The sequence below is a fragment of the Eumetopias jubatus genome, unplaced genomic scaffold, assembly GCF_037043125.1.
Source record: "Eumetopias jubatus isolate StellerSeaLion01/CBP00866 unplaced genomic scaffold, mEumJub1_p1.0 scaffold_3, whole genome shotgun sequence".
Classification (NCBI taxonomy): Eukaryota; Metazoa; Chordata; class Mammalia; order Carnivora; family Otariidae; genus Eumetopias; species Eumetopias jubatus.
Genome location: NW_028274809.1, coordinates 996,282 through 1,015,298, shown reverse-complemented (window position 1 = coordinate 1,015,298; position 19,017 = coordinate 996,282). Strand labels below are relative to the sequence as shown.

At 53.9% G+C, this 19,017-nt stretch overlaps 1 protein-coding gene across 1 annotated transcript; it reads right to left on the bottom strand.

Annotated features, from left to right (window-relative positions):
- Window positions 1–1,372: 1,372 nt before the first annotated feature.
- Window positions 1,373–12,561, bottom strand: DTYMK (deoxythymidylate kinase). Its single transcript, XM_028105205.2, has 5 exons — window positions 12,413–12,561; window positions 11,704–11,812; window positions 7,407–7,497; window positions 6,073–6,270; window positions 1,373–1,810 (listed from the first exon to the last, which is right to left on the bottom strand). Exons 1-5 carry the CDS (start codon window positions 12,540–12,542, stop codon window positions 1,700–1,702), a joined length of 639 nt encoding a protein of 212 aa, XP_027961006.1. The 5' UTR covers window positions 12,543–12,561; the 3' UTR covers window positions 1,373–1,699.
- Window positions 12,562–19,017: the final 6,456 nt, after the last annotated feature.

The window sequence follows — 19,017 nt, the reverse complement described above, 5'->3', positions numbered from 1 at the left end:
GACAAGGTTTACCCCTCTTCCCCCTTCCGGAAGCTGCCCACATTCCCTGGGTGCACGGCCCTCCTTCCACCTTGAGTGCCCTCCGACCCATCCTGCTGCCACCAGTGTCCCTGACTAGGGCTCCTGCCTCCCTGCCAGAGACCCTGTGGCTGCGTCTCGGGCCTCCCTGACGAGGCGGGATGGCCTCTCCAGCTCGCCGTGCAGGTGCTCTGTCCCCAGGCTCCAGGACGACCGCGGGTCCCTCTCCAGGGACCGTTACTCCGCCCACGCCCGTGCAAAAGCCACTGGAGCCAGGGGCTCTGGACCGTGTCACAGCCCGTAACCCGCCCCGCCCAGCCCCGGCTCGTTGGCCAGATGTCTCAAGACACATGCTGTATTAACTGCAGAGAGTTTAAGCGTCGGACCGTTTTTGCCCCCGTCTTGGCCCCGCTGCCCCCCACCTGCGGGGCCCTCTCTGCTCCGGGTGTTCCTCCCAAGGACGTTCCTTCCACCTCTGGCCCCACTGCCCCCCGCTCGGCCCCCCGCCGAGGCTGCGAGAGGCAGAGAGGCTGGTTTGGGGTCTTAGGACTTCAGGCTGCCTCGCGTTTTCCTCACAGGGTGCGTGGCCTCGGTTGTGTGAAGAAGCAAAGGCGGTTACGGACAGTGCTGTCGGACCGTCCCTGTGGGTGACCCCGGGGCTCTAGTCGAACCCCGTGTGCAGTTCTGATGGCTTCCGTCTCTCCGTGGCGGGTCCCCGGGCCCTGACCACACGTGGGCTGCCCGGTCTGGGTGCACGGCCATCAGGAGGACCGCAGGAGCTGCTGGAGTCCCCTCTGTAAGCAGATGACACAGAACTGCGTCTCCACGACTGTCCCCTCGTGGCCTCACTCAAGGCCACACAGCCACCAGCCACGCTCACCTGTCACGTCCTTTGCCCCCTTTTGAGGTGCCACCCAAGGACCGGGACCGAGGGCCGGCTGCCTGTGACCAGACAAGCACGGGCCCTCGTGGCTGCACGCAGGCTCTGCCCGGGCCCCGCCGGAATGGCCAGGTCACCACTTGGCCTTCACGCAGAGATCACGTCCCAGCCACAGGAGAAGGCAGCTGCCCCTCCAGGCGGGAGGACCCAGACCCACTGGGTGGACGGGGGGAGCCCTGCCTGCCCTCCATCCAGCACTCTGCACTGCTTCCCACTCCGGATTCTCCCAGAAGTCAACAGAGCACTCCGAGGGGCTTCAAACGGGGCAGACTGAAAACACAGCGAACAGCCGAGCCTGCGCCTGCAGCGTTGAGGCTGGACGGGCCCCCTGCCCCCGGGACGCAGCCCCTGCCCGCTAGGAAGGACGCCCCGTCAAGCCCACGGTGGCTAAGGAAAGCGAGAGCTTCTGCGGTGTCTTTTCAAATGAATTTTTATTAGTGCCTGTAAGAAATGCGGGACAGTTTTAACTGACTACCATTTCACTGAAACTACCTGCATGTGTGTTAAATTTCCATAAGAAAGCACAGAACACAGTAATTTACTGGCATCTTGGGGGTGAAGGAGAGGACAGAGGACAGCGGCGGCACAGCACTGCCCGCACGGCGCCCCGGGCACGCCCCGCCGGCTCCTGGGGGGCTGACCTGCGGCGGCTTGTCTCTGCGTCCTGCTCCGTGAGCGCGGCGTCGGGGTGTCCACGTACCCCCGGCTCGGCCCCGCGGGACCAGAGGGGGCACTGCATGGCTACTTCCACAGCTCCCCCAGCGGCCTCTGGGCGGCGGCCTGGATGGTGTACACACAGAGGGCGTGGATTTCCTTGTGGACATCTTCGATGCTTTTGGAAGCGTCGACCATCTGTCCCGGGGCGGGGAGGCAGGAGGAAAAGAGAACCGTTAACGCTTGTCACTGTTCTGTGCGTGGGGACTTCAGGCGGGGCTGGGTTCCAGAGCGTACGGTACACACTCGGATTCTTCATCTTACACCTTAGTCTGACCTTTGCCCTTGGCTGGGGAGGGTGGCCTCTGCCTGTGTCCTTGGGATGAAGCCGACCCACGCTCCTGCTGTGGCCCAGATACAGAGAAACACCCAGTCTCGCTCCTGATCAGACCCTCTCCCTCCCCCAGCTCCCGCCGGCGCGCACGGCACTGAGGCGCCCCCCCCACCCCGGCCGGTGGAGCGCCGATCTCCGCAGGGGAGGCAGGGAGAGCCCCCGCCCCTCCCCCAGGCCATGCCCGGATGCTGCTCGGAGCTCAAGGAAGCCCTGCACAGAAGCCAACCCTGGGTCGGAATCCTTTCCTCCTGGGGAAGATGGTTTCGTCCTGACCCAGCCGGGCTGCTCTCCCCCTCGATGTGTTGATGCTGTGCCCTCACGTGAAAAGCATGGGGACCTCTGGTCACTAAGGGAGCCAGCCACCCAAGAACTGCTCTCCGCCCGAAGCAAGGGAGACCAAGCTGGACAGAAGCTTCTGTGTGCTCAGGGGGGTGCCCTGTCTCACTGCCGGTCCAGGCTCAGCCAATTCTGGAGGAGCTGCGGGGGGTGTAGACTCACTCAGACGCGGGTATGACCGTTCCGTGAGGTCTGACTGCGCGGCCCAAGACTGCATGTACGCTCGCACACAGGCGTACTACGCACGCGCAGTACATACAAACTCGCACACACGGATACTACACATGCACACGCTACGTATGAACTCCCACGCAGGCGTATCACGTAGAAACCACATCTCCAGTTGTCTGAGGGCCTGGGAGCAGTGACAGCACTGAGACAGCACTGAGCTCCCCGCACACAGCTTTAGAATGGCTTTCTCCACAAGACGGGAGCACGGAAACCTGGGGAAGCAGCCGATTCCAGAGCGAGGCGGGAAGCGTACAGGGTGAACCCAGAAGGTACTAACGTGCTGGGAAGCAGTAAGCGTCCCAAAGTGCAGGGACCCGCGAGAAGGTAACAGGAGCTGTCAGGTGGGGTGGCGGGGCGGGCAGCACAGACCGAGGTAAGTCAAACAGGACCACAAATCCGTACGGAGATGAACGTACAGGTAAACTGAAAATCTGATGAGCTGTGAGGTTTTTATATGGTTTATAAAAATCTCATCACAAAATACTTATTACACCGGGAGAGAGAGTGACGTGACTGTGGAGAAGCCTGGCAAATACCACTGAGCCAGCACGCACACAGCGGGGCGTCACTTGGCCGTACAAAACGATGAGCTCTTGCCATCGGCAACAACACCGGTGGCCCGAGACTGCGTCGCGCTCTGTGAACTAAGTCACACAGAGCAGGACGAATACCGCAGGATTTCACTTGTATGTGGAATCTAACACAAAACAAATGAATAATCGCACAAAGAGCAGAATCAGACCCACAAATGCACAGGGGGCAGGGGGCGGGAGCTGCCGCTTGCAGTTATGGAGCGAGTACGTCCCGGGGATGGAAGGTGCGGCACGGGGGCTGCGGTCAGTGACCCCGCGAGAGTGTCACGTGGTGACAGGTGGGGCCACACGTGCGGCGAGCCCAGCGTAACGTACGCTCCTGTCCAGGCACTCGGCTGCACGCCGCAACTCCTCTAAGCGTGCGTCAGCGGCACACAAATAAGAATCAATACCCCGAAAAGCGAACATCCCCAGAAGTGAACAAACGGAAATCCTACCCACACGGCAGGACGCAGTGAGCACCCAGCCTCCCTCCCGGGCCACCCTGCCAAAGACGCACGTGAATCCCATCATGGGGAAACAGCCACGTCCATCTGAGACTCATCTACAGATCAAATGCTAATGAACTTCGAAAGTGTCCATGTTGTGAAAGTCACACAGGCTAGAGACCAGAGATGGGACCGTACAGACTGTACACTGGGTCATTTGTCAAAAAGGACACTAGTAGTGGGACCAACGGGGCAACGTGAACGGGGCCTGGGCACCTGGGGACCTGGGGACAGCAAGGGATCTGCGTTAATGTCCTGATTTTGACAGTCCATGGCAGGGAGGGGGCATTAGAGACTAATTTGTTAACGGTTCCAAGGAAGAGTTTTTTTGTATTGTACTTGCAAGCTGTAACCTTTTTTTTGTTATTGTTTAAAAATTTTTTCAAAGACTGTTAAAAAAGTTAATTTTCAGATGAACAAAAGCTGAGAGTTCTATGCCAGGAGACCCACCCTACAGGAAATGTTAAAAGACGTTCTTAAGCTAAAGGAAGTGAAATGAGATGAAAAGTGGGGAGGTTCGGGGCGGAGAGCGCCAGCACTGGGCGGCAGGAAACGGTTTCCTGTTTCTTCCCCACTCCCATTCCTGATTTCATACCTTCTTGTCTTGTTCCCTGCAGGGTTTGAAATGTGTTATAAGTCCAGACTAGTTTGAAGCCACATAGAACTGACAAAGGAAAAACAAAGGGAACAGAACTTAGCAATTTTTCGTATAAAATCAACCAGTACAAAAATGGGATTCAAGTTTCCATGTGGGCAAAGAAATGCCCTTCTCAGACCATGAGACAAGCTGTGTGGGCTCAGCACTGACGTGAGCACATGAAACAGATGGAAAGGCCGTGGGTATGTGGGCGTCCCCTGCTTTGTGAAAGTTTGTGTTACACCACTTTGCTTTTGTGAAAGATTTATGTTAGTACCTGTTTTTGCTAACCGAAGGAAATCCAGAAAGTGTTTTTGCTCTTACAAAAAAAGGCGAAAAGCAAAAATAGCATTCCGTGCCGGTTCTGCAGCGAGCCGTCCCAGGGGCAGTGCGCACCCCCCCGCCCCCAGCTCCTTCCCGGGAGCCTCTCTCGGCATGTTGGCGTCCAGCCGCCGAGCTCTGAGCTGTGTCTGGGAGCATCTGGGCTTCATCTCCATTGATTTTGTGCGTCTGTTAGCAAGATGTGTCACAAAAGCCTAGGAAAGGTGGTTTTTTGGGTCTGGGAACATTAAAAAACATTTCCATATAAATTAATGGTAATTGCTTCTTTGCTTTATGCCATTTTCGCTTATGAGAGATTTCATAGGAACGCTGTACTTTTAGCTAGTGGTGCAACCCATACTTTAAAAATACGTGTGCAACCTACGCCACAAAGGAGCCCCCCAGAGGAACCCCCACCCTGGCAACGAGCGAGCAGAAGTCAGTGTGGAGAAGTGGGGAGGGCCGCAGACAGGCAGGTCGCGGGAGAAGCATCAATCAGACAAGACGGCCAAACCAGGAGCCAAAGCCAACACCCTTAAACCTTCCCCAGAGCAGCAAGAGTGCAGCCTGTCTTGGGAGTGAGACTTGTCAGCTGTCAACGTTGTCAGCTTGTTTGTTGCCAGGGGCGGCCTCTGACCACACGGGACAAGGGTGGGCCCAGGCGACCAGGTGTGTTCACACGAGGTGGGCCTGGGGATGGGTGCGTGCAGGGAGGAAGGGGGAAGGGGCCAGCTTTGGTGTCCATAGGGAGGACAGTGGATGGTCCTTCAGGGAGGGAGATGTGAGGCTGGCCCCTGGGACTGGGGCCGGGCCCTGGGTGAGGTTCCCTTAGACGGAGGGAGCAGGGCTGCGGGGCCCTGAGCAGAGGGAGACAGGGAGCCGGCCCGAGTGTGGTGATGCAGGGGGGACGGGAGTCTGCGGGCGAGGCCCAGGCCGGGGAGTGAGCGTGGAGACAGGAGCTCATCCCCATGAGAGGAAACGAGGAACAGCCCTGGGGCAGGAACTGGCAGGAAAGGGTTGAGAGGGAGGCAGCAAATGACTCCCAGGGGCTGGGGGCTGAGCCCCAAACCAACCAAACTCAACTTTCGAGGAGATTGGGGGCGGGGGGGCCGACAGACACATTGAGCCAGAGTGCGACTTGTAGGCTACAGATGGAAGGCAAAGTGAGGAGTGACTCACGGGCTGTGTGTTCTAGATGACAAGCACGGCTGGCCACGCGGGACTGCTGTTTGGGAGCTGCTATCTGGCAAAGTGTCCCCAACTCACCCACCAGGCCCCAAACTCCCTTGCTTTGCACACTCACGAAGGAAAGAGTTTGCTACGCCTGAGAGGCGCGCCCCAAGGCTCTGCCGGATGGAGCAGTGCTCGGCTGACGTCTCTGCTCGGTAGCAGGACTCTGAGCCATTTTCCGGCAGCTCCCAGTTGGCCATTCTGGAGGCGCCGGTGGAAGACGCCCTCACCTTCCAGTTCAAAGTCTCATCGGCCATCAGCTGGTGGAAGCGGCGCAGCGCCCGCTCCTGGAAGTCCCCGCTCTCGTAGCGCTCACGGCCGAACTCCCCCCGCACGGCGGCCTCGGCCAGCCGCAGCTGAAGGAACACCACCAGGTCCGGCTTGGGGAGGCCCACGTCTGGCTGCTTGCACCAATCCAGGGAAAAGTTCTGGCAGCACAGAACCCAACAGTTAGAGAAAGAAGGCTTAATGGGGTCTAATGTTTAGTTTCAAAATTCATAAAAGGGGAAAAATGAGCTAATCCCTGACATACCAAAAATTGAGAATTCTGTCGGCCCCCACAGCCCCCCAGCAGCAGCACATCAGGAGGACGTGAGGGAGCCAGTCCGGGGCATGACGGTCACTTTCCCTGTCCTCCTCTACAGCTGGAGTCCCACTGACCAACCCTTCAGAGCGCAAGTGTCCTTTCAGAGGGATTCCAGCCAGCGCCCGAGGAAGGCCGGGCAGAATCGGAAGGTTATCATTTTGCAACCCCTCGTGAAGGAACCATCATCAAGGGCTGTTACCACAAACCAGACAGTCAGATGCCCTGCGGCTCTTGACAGGGGAGCCCCGTGCTTCTTCAAGTAGCCGCCCCAAAATAAAGTTTTAAAAAATTCTAATGCACAGAAAAAAGGACCTGTATTTTAAAAAGAGATTTAAGAGACACTTCAAGTATGGCCCTGAAATGGATTCTGATCCAGTCTAACTGTAGAAACACAAGACAAATCAAATACTTTCTAACCGAACTGGCCACTTCGCACACGGACCGAATGACGGTATCACGAAACACCTGCTGTCTGAGGCGACGTGATGTTTGTAAGAAGTCACTTTTGGGATGTGAACTGAAATGTTGGTGGAGGAGCCGGTGATGTGTCTGATGGGTCCGAGACGAGACCAGAAGGCTCTGAGACAGGTGTCGGTGCTGGTGGTTTATCGTTTTCTCTGCTGGTATATATTTGAAAACTTCTAAGTAAGAAGCAGAACAAAGCGGTAGCAGAGCTACCGTACCCCTAGAACGACAGCTCCACGGCACGGGGAGGCCGGGAAACCGCACAGAAGGCGCCCAGACACGCACCATCTGCTCTGAAAACAAGACACTGGATGGAGAAGTGCTGCTGAGCAACCACCTTGGGAAAGGGAGGTGGTGACATCCAAGTTATCCGACAGCAAAGCTGCGGCTCCAGAAACGTCTGCTCTTCCTACGGTACACAGCAAACTAACCAAGCAGAGAAGAATCCTAACACTCCACACACTCCTGAGTCCACAGCCCGCATCTTCCCACCGGGGACCACGTGGCACTCACCTCCTTGGCGCTGGTGAAGGCGACACCAGAAAATGCGTATCTGTCAACAACGAGGGTGACGCCCTGGCTCAACTTCTTCTTAATCAGCGGCCTAAAAAACAGAGTGTGTTTCTGAGCCATGGTCCTGGCTTCACAGGCCCTGATGGTGTAATTCACTGATACAGAAACCAACACAGTAGAGGGATGAGAGGGCGGTGATCTGTGGCCTTGTGGGTATTCAGAAAAGCTCTGGATCTTCTCCTTAGAAGAGGCCACCAGGGTGCTCCCAGCAAAGCCCAATGTGAAAAAGACAAGTCCACGAAAGCAAAACAAACACAACTGATGAAGACGGATGAACGGACGAAGGCTCGCTGGCTGTCTGGGCAGGGGTGTGGAGGGCCAGGCCACCCCACTGGGAAGGAGAGCCCGGGAGAGCAAAGGCGCAGACGCAGCCAGGATGGCATGACGCTCGCTGCCTAGAGTCTGAAGGGCCAGGACAAGGGTGGATGGGGTGGCCAAGGATGTCCTCAACCAGGTGATGGCGGCTCAACCCCCATCCCCTGGCCCCAAGATCTTAGGAAGATGTGCACAAAGAGCCTGACATTAGCAAGAAGTGTCACTTGCACTTTGTGGAACAAAAAGATGTTTGTTACCTGTGACCTTGAGAAGCTCACAGAACAGTAGGGAGACAGAAGGCACACCTCCGGCAGTAAAATGCAGTTTCCATCACAGCATTACCTGTAACTGCAAACTATTAAAAAAATTACCTGACCTCATAAGCAGAAAACTGACAGAACAAACAGCTCCAGCACACGCACACGAGAATGACGCGGTTGTATGAGGAACGAGGGAGCTATCAGCCGAAAGAACACCATCTCCCGATGTCCTTAGGAAAGCAGAGTACAAACACACGGCAGGCTATGTTTTTGAAGGCGGCAAATTGGCGAATTAAGACATCACATACGTCTCTGCTTGTGTATAAGATGATTCTAGAGGGGAACACTAGAAATGAATAGGTTACCCGCAGAGGGAGGGCAAAAGTGGGTGGGTAAGGCACTGAACTTTCTCTACGACTTTGACTTTTATTTTATTTAAAAGATTTTATTTATTTATTTGACAGAGAGAGAGAGACAGAGAGAGAGGGAACACAAGCAGGGGGAGTGGGAGAGGGAGAAGCAGGCTTCCCGCAGAGCAGGGAGCCCGACGCGGGGCTCGATCCCAGGACCCTGGGACCATGACCTGGGCGGAAGGCAGACACTCAACCGACTGAGCCACCCAGGCGCCCCTGACTTTGACTTTTAGAACCATTTAATGTTTCATGTTTCCAAAAACTAAAATTAAATCAAGATGGGAAAAAAACCCTAAAATCATATAGTCAAATGAACCTGTATCCCAAACGAACACACAGTGATGGGAAAATCCTGCCCCAAGAGACCTCTGAACACTGCCCTCAGTGTGCCCTTGTTTTAAGCATAGAGCTGCAAACCAGCATTGACCTCTCCAAAGGCTTTTACATTGGTGGGTATACTGAGGATGCCGCAAGCCAGGAAGAGCATGGTGCCGGGCTGGAACAGGAGGTCTCAGTTAGCACAGACCTAGAGAGGTAAACAGACACAGACCAAGATAAACTTACACGCAGGTCCAACCATAACAGGAGCCTAGAGGCAGGGATGCTCACTGGCAGCAAGCACCCAGTACCCAGATGCTGGTTTCTAAATACCACTCTCCATTAAACAGAAAAGAGCAACTGGTTCCTGGGTTGGAGCAGGATAAAACACAAGAGAAACCTGAACATCTTGTTCTACCAAAAAGTTCTCAAAAAATGAGGCCTGGGAACACAGCAAATGGACACAAGCCAACATGAAGAGATTTCCAGAGGCCAAATTTGCAATCATCTAAACATTAAAACAACTGGCAGTATGACTCACCAAGTAAAAAAGAACCTGTTGAGTCCACACTGGTGATGGACACATGGATGACCCGGGGAGGCAGGAAAGTCTTCCTTACATAGGAAGCCGACTAATACACATAGAAAAATCACCATTTGAAATCACAACAGACTCAGGAAGATTTATTAATGAATGATAAAGTAAAAAATCAAAGTTTGATGAGGAAGGGGATATTTATGAGTTTTGTAGTATTGCCCCCCTTTTTTACACTGATTTTTTTTAAAGATTTTATTTATTTGCCGAGAAGGGGGGAACATAAGCAGGGGGGAGGGACAGAGGGAGAAGCAGGCTCCCCGCGGAGCAGGAGCCTGATGTGGCACTCGATCCCAGAACCTGGGATCATGACCTGAGCCGAAGGCAGACACTTCCCCGGCTGAGCCACCCAGGTGTCCCTCCCCTTTTGACTACTTAGCAATCCGGGGGGGGGGGGGCAAACCACACTGCATCCCTCCTGGCTCAGTGTCCTAAAGACGACTGACCCAATGTCACTTCCATGATATTCCTGACAAAAATACAAACCCAAATCTATTTGTGAGGAAACATCAGACCAACCCTGAATTTTATAAAATAAATGACCTGTAATTTTTAAAAAGGGAGCAAATGATAACACAAATGCTGCAAAATATTAATAATAGGTGAAGTTTGGAGGGGCATGCAGGAATTCTTGGCACTATTCTTGCAACTCTTCCAGTTCACTGAAATTATTCTAAAGTAAAAACTTAAAAATAAGTAGAGTAGAAAATTGCTAGATTGATACGGGAAGTAAAAGAAATCGCTCGTTTCTAGGAATGAATTGCTGCACGGAGTGCTATTTAAGATGCCCCTGGAGGAGCGCTGGGTTTGGCAAACAGAGATGGGGGAGGGAAGGTGGGGTGTTGCCCCCATCCTGTGAGGAGAGCACCACACGCTCTGTGCCGCCAAACTGTAAAGATGCCAGAGGACAAGTATTTTGGGAAGCAGCAACTGATTCAAGTTAAGACGAAGCATAGCAAAAAGGTGGACAATTAAAGGGCTGGAGGAAGTAACCAGTCTCTCACAAAGTGCTTCCAAGCACCCCAGGTTTACTAAGCCCTCACTCCCAGGCCTGCCTGGCCAGCTCTCCTTGACCCTCACCAGCACCTGCTGTGGGGCACCCCGACGGCCACCCAGCTGGTGGGCAGCCGTGGGAGCTGCGGCAGAACAGACGGACCACGGGCACGTGGCCTGTGTGGCAGGGACAGGATCACTAGGAAGTGTCAGCATTACTCTCCACTTTTAAGTGGACCTACCTTATTTTTCTACAAAGCCACAAAAACCAAATTGGAACAATTATGTCCATAAACTCCAGATGTATTAAAGATTATAAAAATGATCTCATTTTCTTCTCGTCCTTGGGAGTGGGAAGGCCTTTCCAAACCAGACACAGTTAAGCCAGAAGAAAGCAGTGCAGGCTTGCTTTTAAGAGGTGCCAGTGCAAAACCACGGACAGGTATCTGGCTGAATCTACTGGGGACAGCCTTTCTGGAGAGCACCCCAGACCGAACGGAAAGTCAGAGCTTTGCAAAGCACAATCAGAAAGCCAATTATGAGATGGTTTGTATGGGAGGATCCCATTTATTTATGTTAAACCAAACTACTCCAATGACGTATGTGTATATAAATGGAAAAAAAAATCATCTAAAAGCACAGGCCACAGGCACTTGATCACAGTTAAATGCTGAGTGAGGAGGTAGAAGAATACGTAAAACAAAAGGGGTGGGGGAAAAAGTAAATTGTGAACTTCCGCTAATAATGTGTCAACATGGGGCACCGGGGGGGCTCAGTTGGTGGAGTGTCTGACCCTGGATTTCGGGTCAGCTCATACTCTCACGGTCCTGGGATCGAGTACTGCACCTGGCTCGGGCTCAGCAGAGCGCGCTGGCCCCTCTCCCTCTGCTCCCTGTCCCCCACCCCCCCACCCTCTCTCTTTCCTGAATAAATAAAATCTTAAAAAAAAAAATGTGTCAACATCAGTTCATCCACTGTCACAAATGTAACACACTAAGCTAAGACAAATAATATGGGAAATTGGGGGTGGGAGGGAGGGACAGGGGTAGGGGGGAAACGCTGTATTTATCACCAGCTTTTCCAACTATGTAAAACTACCCTACAAAATAAAGTCTACTAATTACAAAAAGGTGGCAGGGCAGGAGGAAGAAACAGCATCAATTCCTGCTCTTCGGGAACCGGAGCTCTAAGACCTGGGGCTAAGGACGGGGGCTTGCAGAGGTCCAGCCTCTGGCATTACTGCCGACACCATATTCCGAAACAAGAGCTGCGTTCGCCCAAATCTCAAGCAGGAGGCAAAGCGCGGGGGGGAGGGGGGTGTGCAGCACAAAGGTAGCGTTTACACTTGCTCCCAGCGGTTCGCGGAGAAAAGCAGGTGCACCGAGTGGTCCTCCACCTCACTTTTCTTTTCCAAGTAAGAACTCAGAAGTTTGCCAATTTCGGTTGATCTTTCTAAAAAAAGAGAGAGAGAGAGAAATACCAAAGTGAGGGTAGGCTTTCCACCTCAATTAGAACGTACTTCGGGCTGAACTCAAGCGCTCTGAGTTTTATTTCGGGATGTCTCCACGCGGGTTCGGAGCCCCCCTGGGAACCGGCAGCAAGGTGCAGACACACGGGGATGGAAAACGCTTCACGAAGAGGGAGGAAGGTCCGGCCCAGGACCTCAGAGCCGGCGCGGACGGGACCGGCGGACCGGCCGGCTTCCAGCCTGGAAGAGGCCAACGTCCAGAACGGCCTCCCCCGGCCCCCTACCCGTTTCGTAGGCCGGCAGGCGCCTCCGGGTAAGCTCACCGGCACTTCGAAGATCAACGCCACTGTGAGGACGCGTACCCCACCAGGCCCCCCCGAGGGCAGCAGCCACCCCGACCCAGAAACCCGCACGGACTCCACGGCCGCAGCGGGAAGCCGCTGGGGGGGGGGGGGGGCACAGACACAGGCCGCGGCCCGTGACCACAGCCTCGGCCCCGCCGGCCCCGCCGCCACCCCACCGGAAGGGCGGGCGCCCCCGACCGCGTCCCCAGCCGGCCCCCGGCCCGCCGGCGCCGCACCCACCCGGGAAACGGAGCAGCTCCGCGCGGTGGCCCGCGGCGCACAGCGCGGCCACGAGCTTGCGGCTCTGCGTGCTCTTGCCGGCGCGGTCCACGCCCTCCAGCACGATGAGGGCCCCGCGCCGGCCGGCCATGCTCGCGCTTTCCCGCCGCCCGCCGCCACCGCGCGCCCCGGCGCCGCTCGGAGCTCCCATTGGCGGGCGTCCGCGGCGCGCGCCGGGATTGGCTGAAATGGGGTCGCCACAGCCGCGCGCTCCGGAATTGACGACAGGGGGCCGCACGTTGGGATTGGCTGCTGTTTTCCGGCCTTGCGCGGATCGGCTGGTATCGGCCCGGGGGCGGGGCGAAGGCGGCAGCGGTCGCCCCGCCCCTTCCGGCGGGCGGAGTCACCGCCTTCCGGGGCCGGGAGAGCTGGTGGCGGGGACTGTGGGCCGCGGGCGGGGAGGCCGAGGGGCGGCGCGGGGCCGTGTGGCGCTGGCCGCGGGCGGACATCCCCGCTCCCTCGAGGGGGCCGTCTGCTCGGCGACAGCCCGGCGGCGTCCCGCGGCGGGGGGCGGGGCCGTGCGCACACCGGCGGCTCGACAGTGCCGGGAAGGCCGTGTCGCCGCCGCCGTTCCAGTGCTGGGACCGATCGTCAGGGGCGACGTGGGCCGACTCCCGGGAGAGGGGAGGCGGCGGCCGTGCCGCCCCTCGGGCCCGACTGCTCCGATGGGGGTCACCGTCACGTCGGGAGGCGCTGGCTCCTAGGGGCTGTTACTATTTTAGGGGCGCCCGGGCCGCCTGGGCGTGTTTCAGGTGAGACCGTGCGCCCCTGCAGCGGGCGCCGTGCGGCGCGCCCGGCCCCCCCCGCCGCCCCAGGGCCCACCCCCAGGTGCCATCCCACTGCGGGAGGCGGGCAGCACTTGAACCTGCGGGGCTTGCGACGGCACACTCGGGGCAGGACGAGCTATAGGAGCCCCGTCTCCCAGGGCGCCCCCCGTAGCCTGGTCAGAGTTTGCGGGTGGCAGGCCCTCGTACGGGGGTCGGAGGCCGTTGCAGCTGGAATTGTGGTGGGCCGTTCCCTCGTGAGCTCTCTGGAGCGCCTGCCTCACTGCTGCAGCGCCGGAGCCTGCCGACGCTTCCAGGGTGGACAGCGGCAGCGGCCTCCCGGAGCCCTGGACACCACCCTCCGCGATCTCCCCGACCTTTCCTCCTCCAGTTCTCGTGTTTGCACGGGTCCCTGGGAACGTGGCTCCCTAAGATAGCTAGCTGGAGTGGCTTTGAGTCCCCCCGACCGACCTTTGCCTGCTGTGGTCTTGGGTTCTGGAAGAGTGATAGATTATATTCGCCTCCTTCCTTGATGTTGATCTTGGCTGTGCGACTTCCAGATGCTGTGGTCACCACAGCTGACTTGCGCGCTTTGAGGCGGAAGAAAGCTTTGAAAGCTGCTGTGTGGCTCGCCCATCCCCTCCCCCGCCACGTGAGAAGAGCATATACACCATTAGGGCTGCGTTTTCATCCTGGATCTCCAGTGAAGGAAATACAACCAGGGCCAGGCTACAACCACCGCGACTGATAGGGAGCCCGGCAAGAAGTAAGCCACCGGCATTCCAAGTTCCTCCCGGAGACTCTGGGACCCCCTGTTACTGCAGCATGACCTAGGGAAGGCTCACTGATACAAAGGCTAGTGCTTAATGTTGTCATAGGTAGGGAGGCAGTAGCCCTTGGTTCGATGTCTCCTGTTCTAAAATGTCCATCTCCTGAGCCTTCGAAGGATGGAAGAATTAGAATGCAGAAGAGAACCTCCCCAGGGTTCGGCAAGTGCCAGCACAGCCTTGCAGCACATCTGTAGGATGAGCTCACCGGGCAACGGGGAAAACATGTAATGTGGTGCTTCAGCTTGTGAATGCACGGCCTTCCTGGTTGCCTGTAAAAATGCAGGAACCTGGCTGTTGGAGCCTTGTATGCAGGGTGGTGGTGGAGTGCCCTTTTGATCCCAGCAGTCGCTCAGCTAGCACAAGTACGGTGATGTTTGTCATTAGGGTACAACAAGCAGTTTGCTTCTCGGTCGTCCAACATGTCCTGCCTCTTATATCAGAATGACACTAACTGCAGGTACCAGAATACCAACCTAACTGGCTGACATCATCAGGATATTTCGTTATCACACATAACTCGAAGTCCAGAGTTAGGCAGCCAGGAACTGCTCCTGCTGACTGGTGATGGCAAAGGTCAGGTCCACATTTTAGCAGTTCTAGCTTTTCCTTCATGGTCACAGGGTGACTTCAGCCTCTCCGTGCACCCAGTGCTGATCTCACGGCCCCGCCATGGGCAGAGGAGCACCCTGGCATCTGGACATTCAGCCTCCTTTCTGCTCTGCTGCATGGACAGTTTAGGTCTCAGGCCTGACTGTCAGCACGGTCCGCCCTGGAGCAGTGCAAGCAGGATCTCTTCACAGCACCATAGAAGCCTTCTCAGATGGGCACAAGGACGTCCACTTGGTGGAGGAAATAACAGGGTCCTGGGTCTAAGTGGGCTTGGAGACAGAGGGGACATAAAATGGGTTGTCAGGTGCTAATTGCCAAAGCTGGCTGATGAGCACACGGGGCTCATTAGGGCCTCCCTACTCTTAACGTGTTTGGGATTGTCCATTAAAAAAATAAAAAAGGGACGCCTGGGTGGCTCAGATGGTTAAGCGTCTGCCTTCGGCTCAGGTCACGATCCCAGGGTCCTGGGATGGAGCCCGACATCGGGCTCCTTGCTCAGCCGGGAGCCCGCTTCTCCCTCTGCCTGCTGCTACGCTTTCTCTCTCTCTCTCTCTGACAAATAAATAAATTAAAAAAAAAAAAAAAAAGACTCTAAAACCCTTTTACTGTTCCCTGTTCCTCAAGTGTGTTGTACCTCCCGCCTCATGGGATTGTGTCAGCAAAGTCCTCCTGACTCTGTTAGCCAGGCTGCCATACCAAGACACCACAGACCGCGGGGCTCCAATGGCACCAGTCTTCCCACTGCACAGGTGTAGAGAGAAGTCTCTGGTGTCTCTTCTTCCTCTTAATTCCCTCTCCAAAGAACGTCACATTGGGGGTTAGGGTGCAACCTATGAGCTTGGGGGAATATTCAGTCCATAGCACTCACCTGCTTCCACATGAGTCCGCTGGGCACATGAGCGCCCTACTAGACTTCTTTCCCCAGGCCCGCTTGCACCTAGAGGTGGCGACGTAGCGGTGGCGACGTAGCCCAGCGCCAACGAAATGTGAGTAGACGCCATGTGTGTTCCTTCAGACAGCAGACCGTGCTCTCCCTTTACCCGTGGCTTCCCCTTATTGCAACCTGGCCGTGACTGTGCTGATGAAGGCAAAATGCCCTGGGGGCATAGAACATGCTGGAAGGAATCTGGGCCCCTGAGTGACCCCGTGGAGCATGGCTGCCATCCCCCGGACTAACCATGTTGGGACTGTTGCACAAGAAATAAAATTCTTTCTTTTCTAAGCCACTGGATTTTGGTTGGGTTTCTTTACATTATACTAGCTTAGCCTTCCCCTAAAGCACTGCTCAGTTAGTGGACGTTTTGATTGTCATAATTTGGGGGGTGCTAACTGCATCTACTGAGTAGAAGCCAGGGATGCTGTTAAGCATCCTACAAGGCACAGGACAACCCTATCCCCCCGCCCCGCCCCAGGAAAGAGTTTCCTGGCCCAAAATATCAAGTCCTGAGGTTGAGAAACCCTGCCTTTTTTTTTTTTTTTTTTAAGATTTTATTTATTTATTTATTTGATAGAGCACGAGCCAGGTAAGGGTCAGAGGGAAAAGCGGGCACCCTGCACATGGGGCTCGATCCCAGGACCTGAGCTGAAGGCAGACACTTAACCGATTGAGCCCCCCAGGCGCCTCAGAAACCCTGCTCTTCACATTGCAATAAAAGGAATCCTCTCTGGTCATTTCTAGAACAGGGTCTTCCTAAGAGAATTCATCAGTTTTCTTATGTGAATGAAAGACAAACTGCTATCTGGAAGAAGTTATTCTCAATATCTGATATATGAAGGGCCATTAGCCTTAACTTTTTTTTTTCTTTAAAGATTTTGTCAGAAGAGAGAGGGAGCACGTACCAGTGCATAAGCAGGGGGAGCTTAAGCAGGCTCCCCACAGAGCAGGGAGCCCGATGTGGGGCTCGATCCCAGGACCCTGGGATCATGACCCAAGCCGAAGGCAGCCACTTAACTAAGCCACTCAGGTGCTCCTTAACTTTTTTTTTTAATTTAAATTAGCCAACATACAGTGATCATTAGTTTTAGATGTAGTGTTCAATGATTCATCAGTTGCGTGTAACACCCAGTGCGTATCACATCAAGTGCCCTCAATACCCGTCACCCAGTTACCCCATCCCCCACACCCCTCCCTTCTGCAACCCCCAGTTTGTTTCCCAGAGTCACGAGTCTCACATGGTTTGTCTCCCTCTCTGATTTCTAATTTTTTTTTTTTTTAGATGAAGGCATGAAGATCAGTTTTCTCATAGATAATGGGTAAAGGACATAAAATGATAGAATTGCAAATAGCCCGTGGATATAGAAAAATATGTTTAGCCTCACTTAAAATCAAAGAAATACAAATCAAAACACAGGTTGGTTTTTTGGTTATTTCTTTTTTCTATCAAGTTAGTAAAGATAAAAAGCCTGACAAAATCTAGGGTTGACAAAGTGTAAAAACATACTTAGTGAAGTGTCAGTTGGTATAATTTTTTCCTTGGGCAATTCATTTAAAAGTATCAGCCCTTAGAACATGCAATACTTTTTGAGCTGGCAATTCCATTTTTTTTTTTTTTTTTAGAGGGAGAGGAGCAGGGAGGGGCAGAGGGAGAGGGAGAGAGAGAGAGAGAAGCAGACTCCCTGCTGAGGAGGGAGCCCAACACAGGGCCCAATCCCAGGATCCGGAGATCATGACCCAAGCCAAAGACAGATGCTTAACTGAGCCACCCAGGTGCCCCAGCAATTCCACTTCTAAGAATTTATCCCAAAGAACTAATAGGACAAGGTGTAAATTAGAGACGGCCTCAACCCTTGCTACTCCTCCCATTGAGAGGTGGGTCTAATTCCCCTCCCCTCAAATCTGGTTGTCCCCAACAACTTGTTTGACCAATAAAATGTAATGAGATGTCTCGGGACTACCCAGGAGAGTTCGCAAGTATTGCAGCTTCTACCGTGGCCTCCTGGAACTCTCTGGAAACCCTGCATGGCCATGAAGAGTACCACTCCCTGGGACTGTTGTGCTGGAGAGGCCCCATGTAGGCATCCTGATCCATAATGCCAATTAAATGCTACCTTCCAGCCACCCCAGTGACCTCTATAGTATTACATAGAACAGAAGAATCACCTGGCTGAGCTCCGCTGAAATGTGTGACTCAAAAATTCCGAGTGACAATAAAATGGTTCTTTTAAGCAATTGTTTTCAGGTAGCTTATTATGCAGCAATAAATAACTGGAACACACAGATAAGTACAGCCATATGAATAAATGTTCACCAGAGCATTATTTGTGCTAATGAAAACTGGAAACAATCAAAACACTGTACATCTATTGTTAAGGTATGGCACACCAATGCAATGAAATATATCTAGTAAACAGAATGAAGTAGTTTTGAGTAAAAAACATGGTCAGATGTTTGCGAAGAGTGTTAAGTTAAAAATGTAAATAGTAGAAAAGTGGATAGTATGATTCACCTAAGAAAACCAAGAGCCCAATTTAAAAAGTGGGCAAAAGTTATCGGGCGCCTGGGTGGTTCAGTTGGTTCAGCATCTGACTCTTGGTTTCAGCTTGGGTTGTGATCTCAGGATCTGGCCCTACATTGGGCTCCACATTCAGTGGGGAGTCTGCTTCCACTCTGCCCATCCCCCACTTTCTCTCTCTAAATAAAAATAACCTTTTTAAAAAAGTTAAAAAAATAAAAAATGGGCAAAAGTTAGGAACAGACACCTCCCCCAAGAAGATGTACAGATAGCAAGTATACTTGTAAGAAGGTGCTCATTAGGGAATTATGTCATTAGCGAACTGCAAATAGAACAATGAAATATCTTTACCCACCTATCAGAATGGTCAAAATCCAGAACACTGACAACACCAAATGCTAGTGAGGATGTGCAGCAACACGAACTCTTTATTCTTTGCTGGTGGAAATGCAAAATGATATGGCCGCTTTGGAAGCCAGTTTGGTGGTTTCCTACCAACCTAGACAATCTTACACTTCTTTGTATTTAACCAAAGGAATTAAAAACATGTCCACACAAAAACCTGTACACAAATGATTATAGTAGCTTTATTCATAATTGGCAAAACTTGGAAACAACCAAGAAGTCCTTCAATAGGTGAATGGGTTAACTGTGGTCCATCCAGACAACGAACTATTACTCAGCATTAAGAAGAAATGAGCTACCAAGCCACAAAAAAGCACGGAGGAAACTTAAATGCATTTTACTTAGTGCAAGAAGCCAGTCTGAAACGTCTGCATATACTGTGTGATGCCATTCTGGAAAAGGGAAAACTGCAGTAAAAAGATCAGTGTTTGTCAGGGGTGTGGGGAGTGGGGAGAGGGATAAAAAGGTGGAGCACAGGACTTTGGGGGCAGAGAAACTATTCTGCA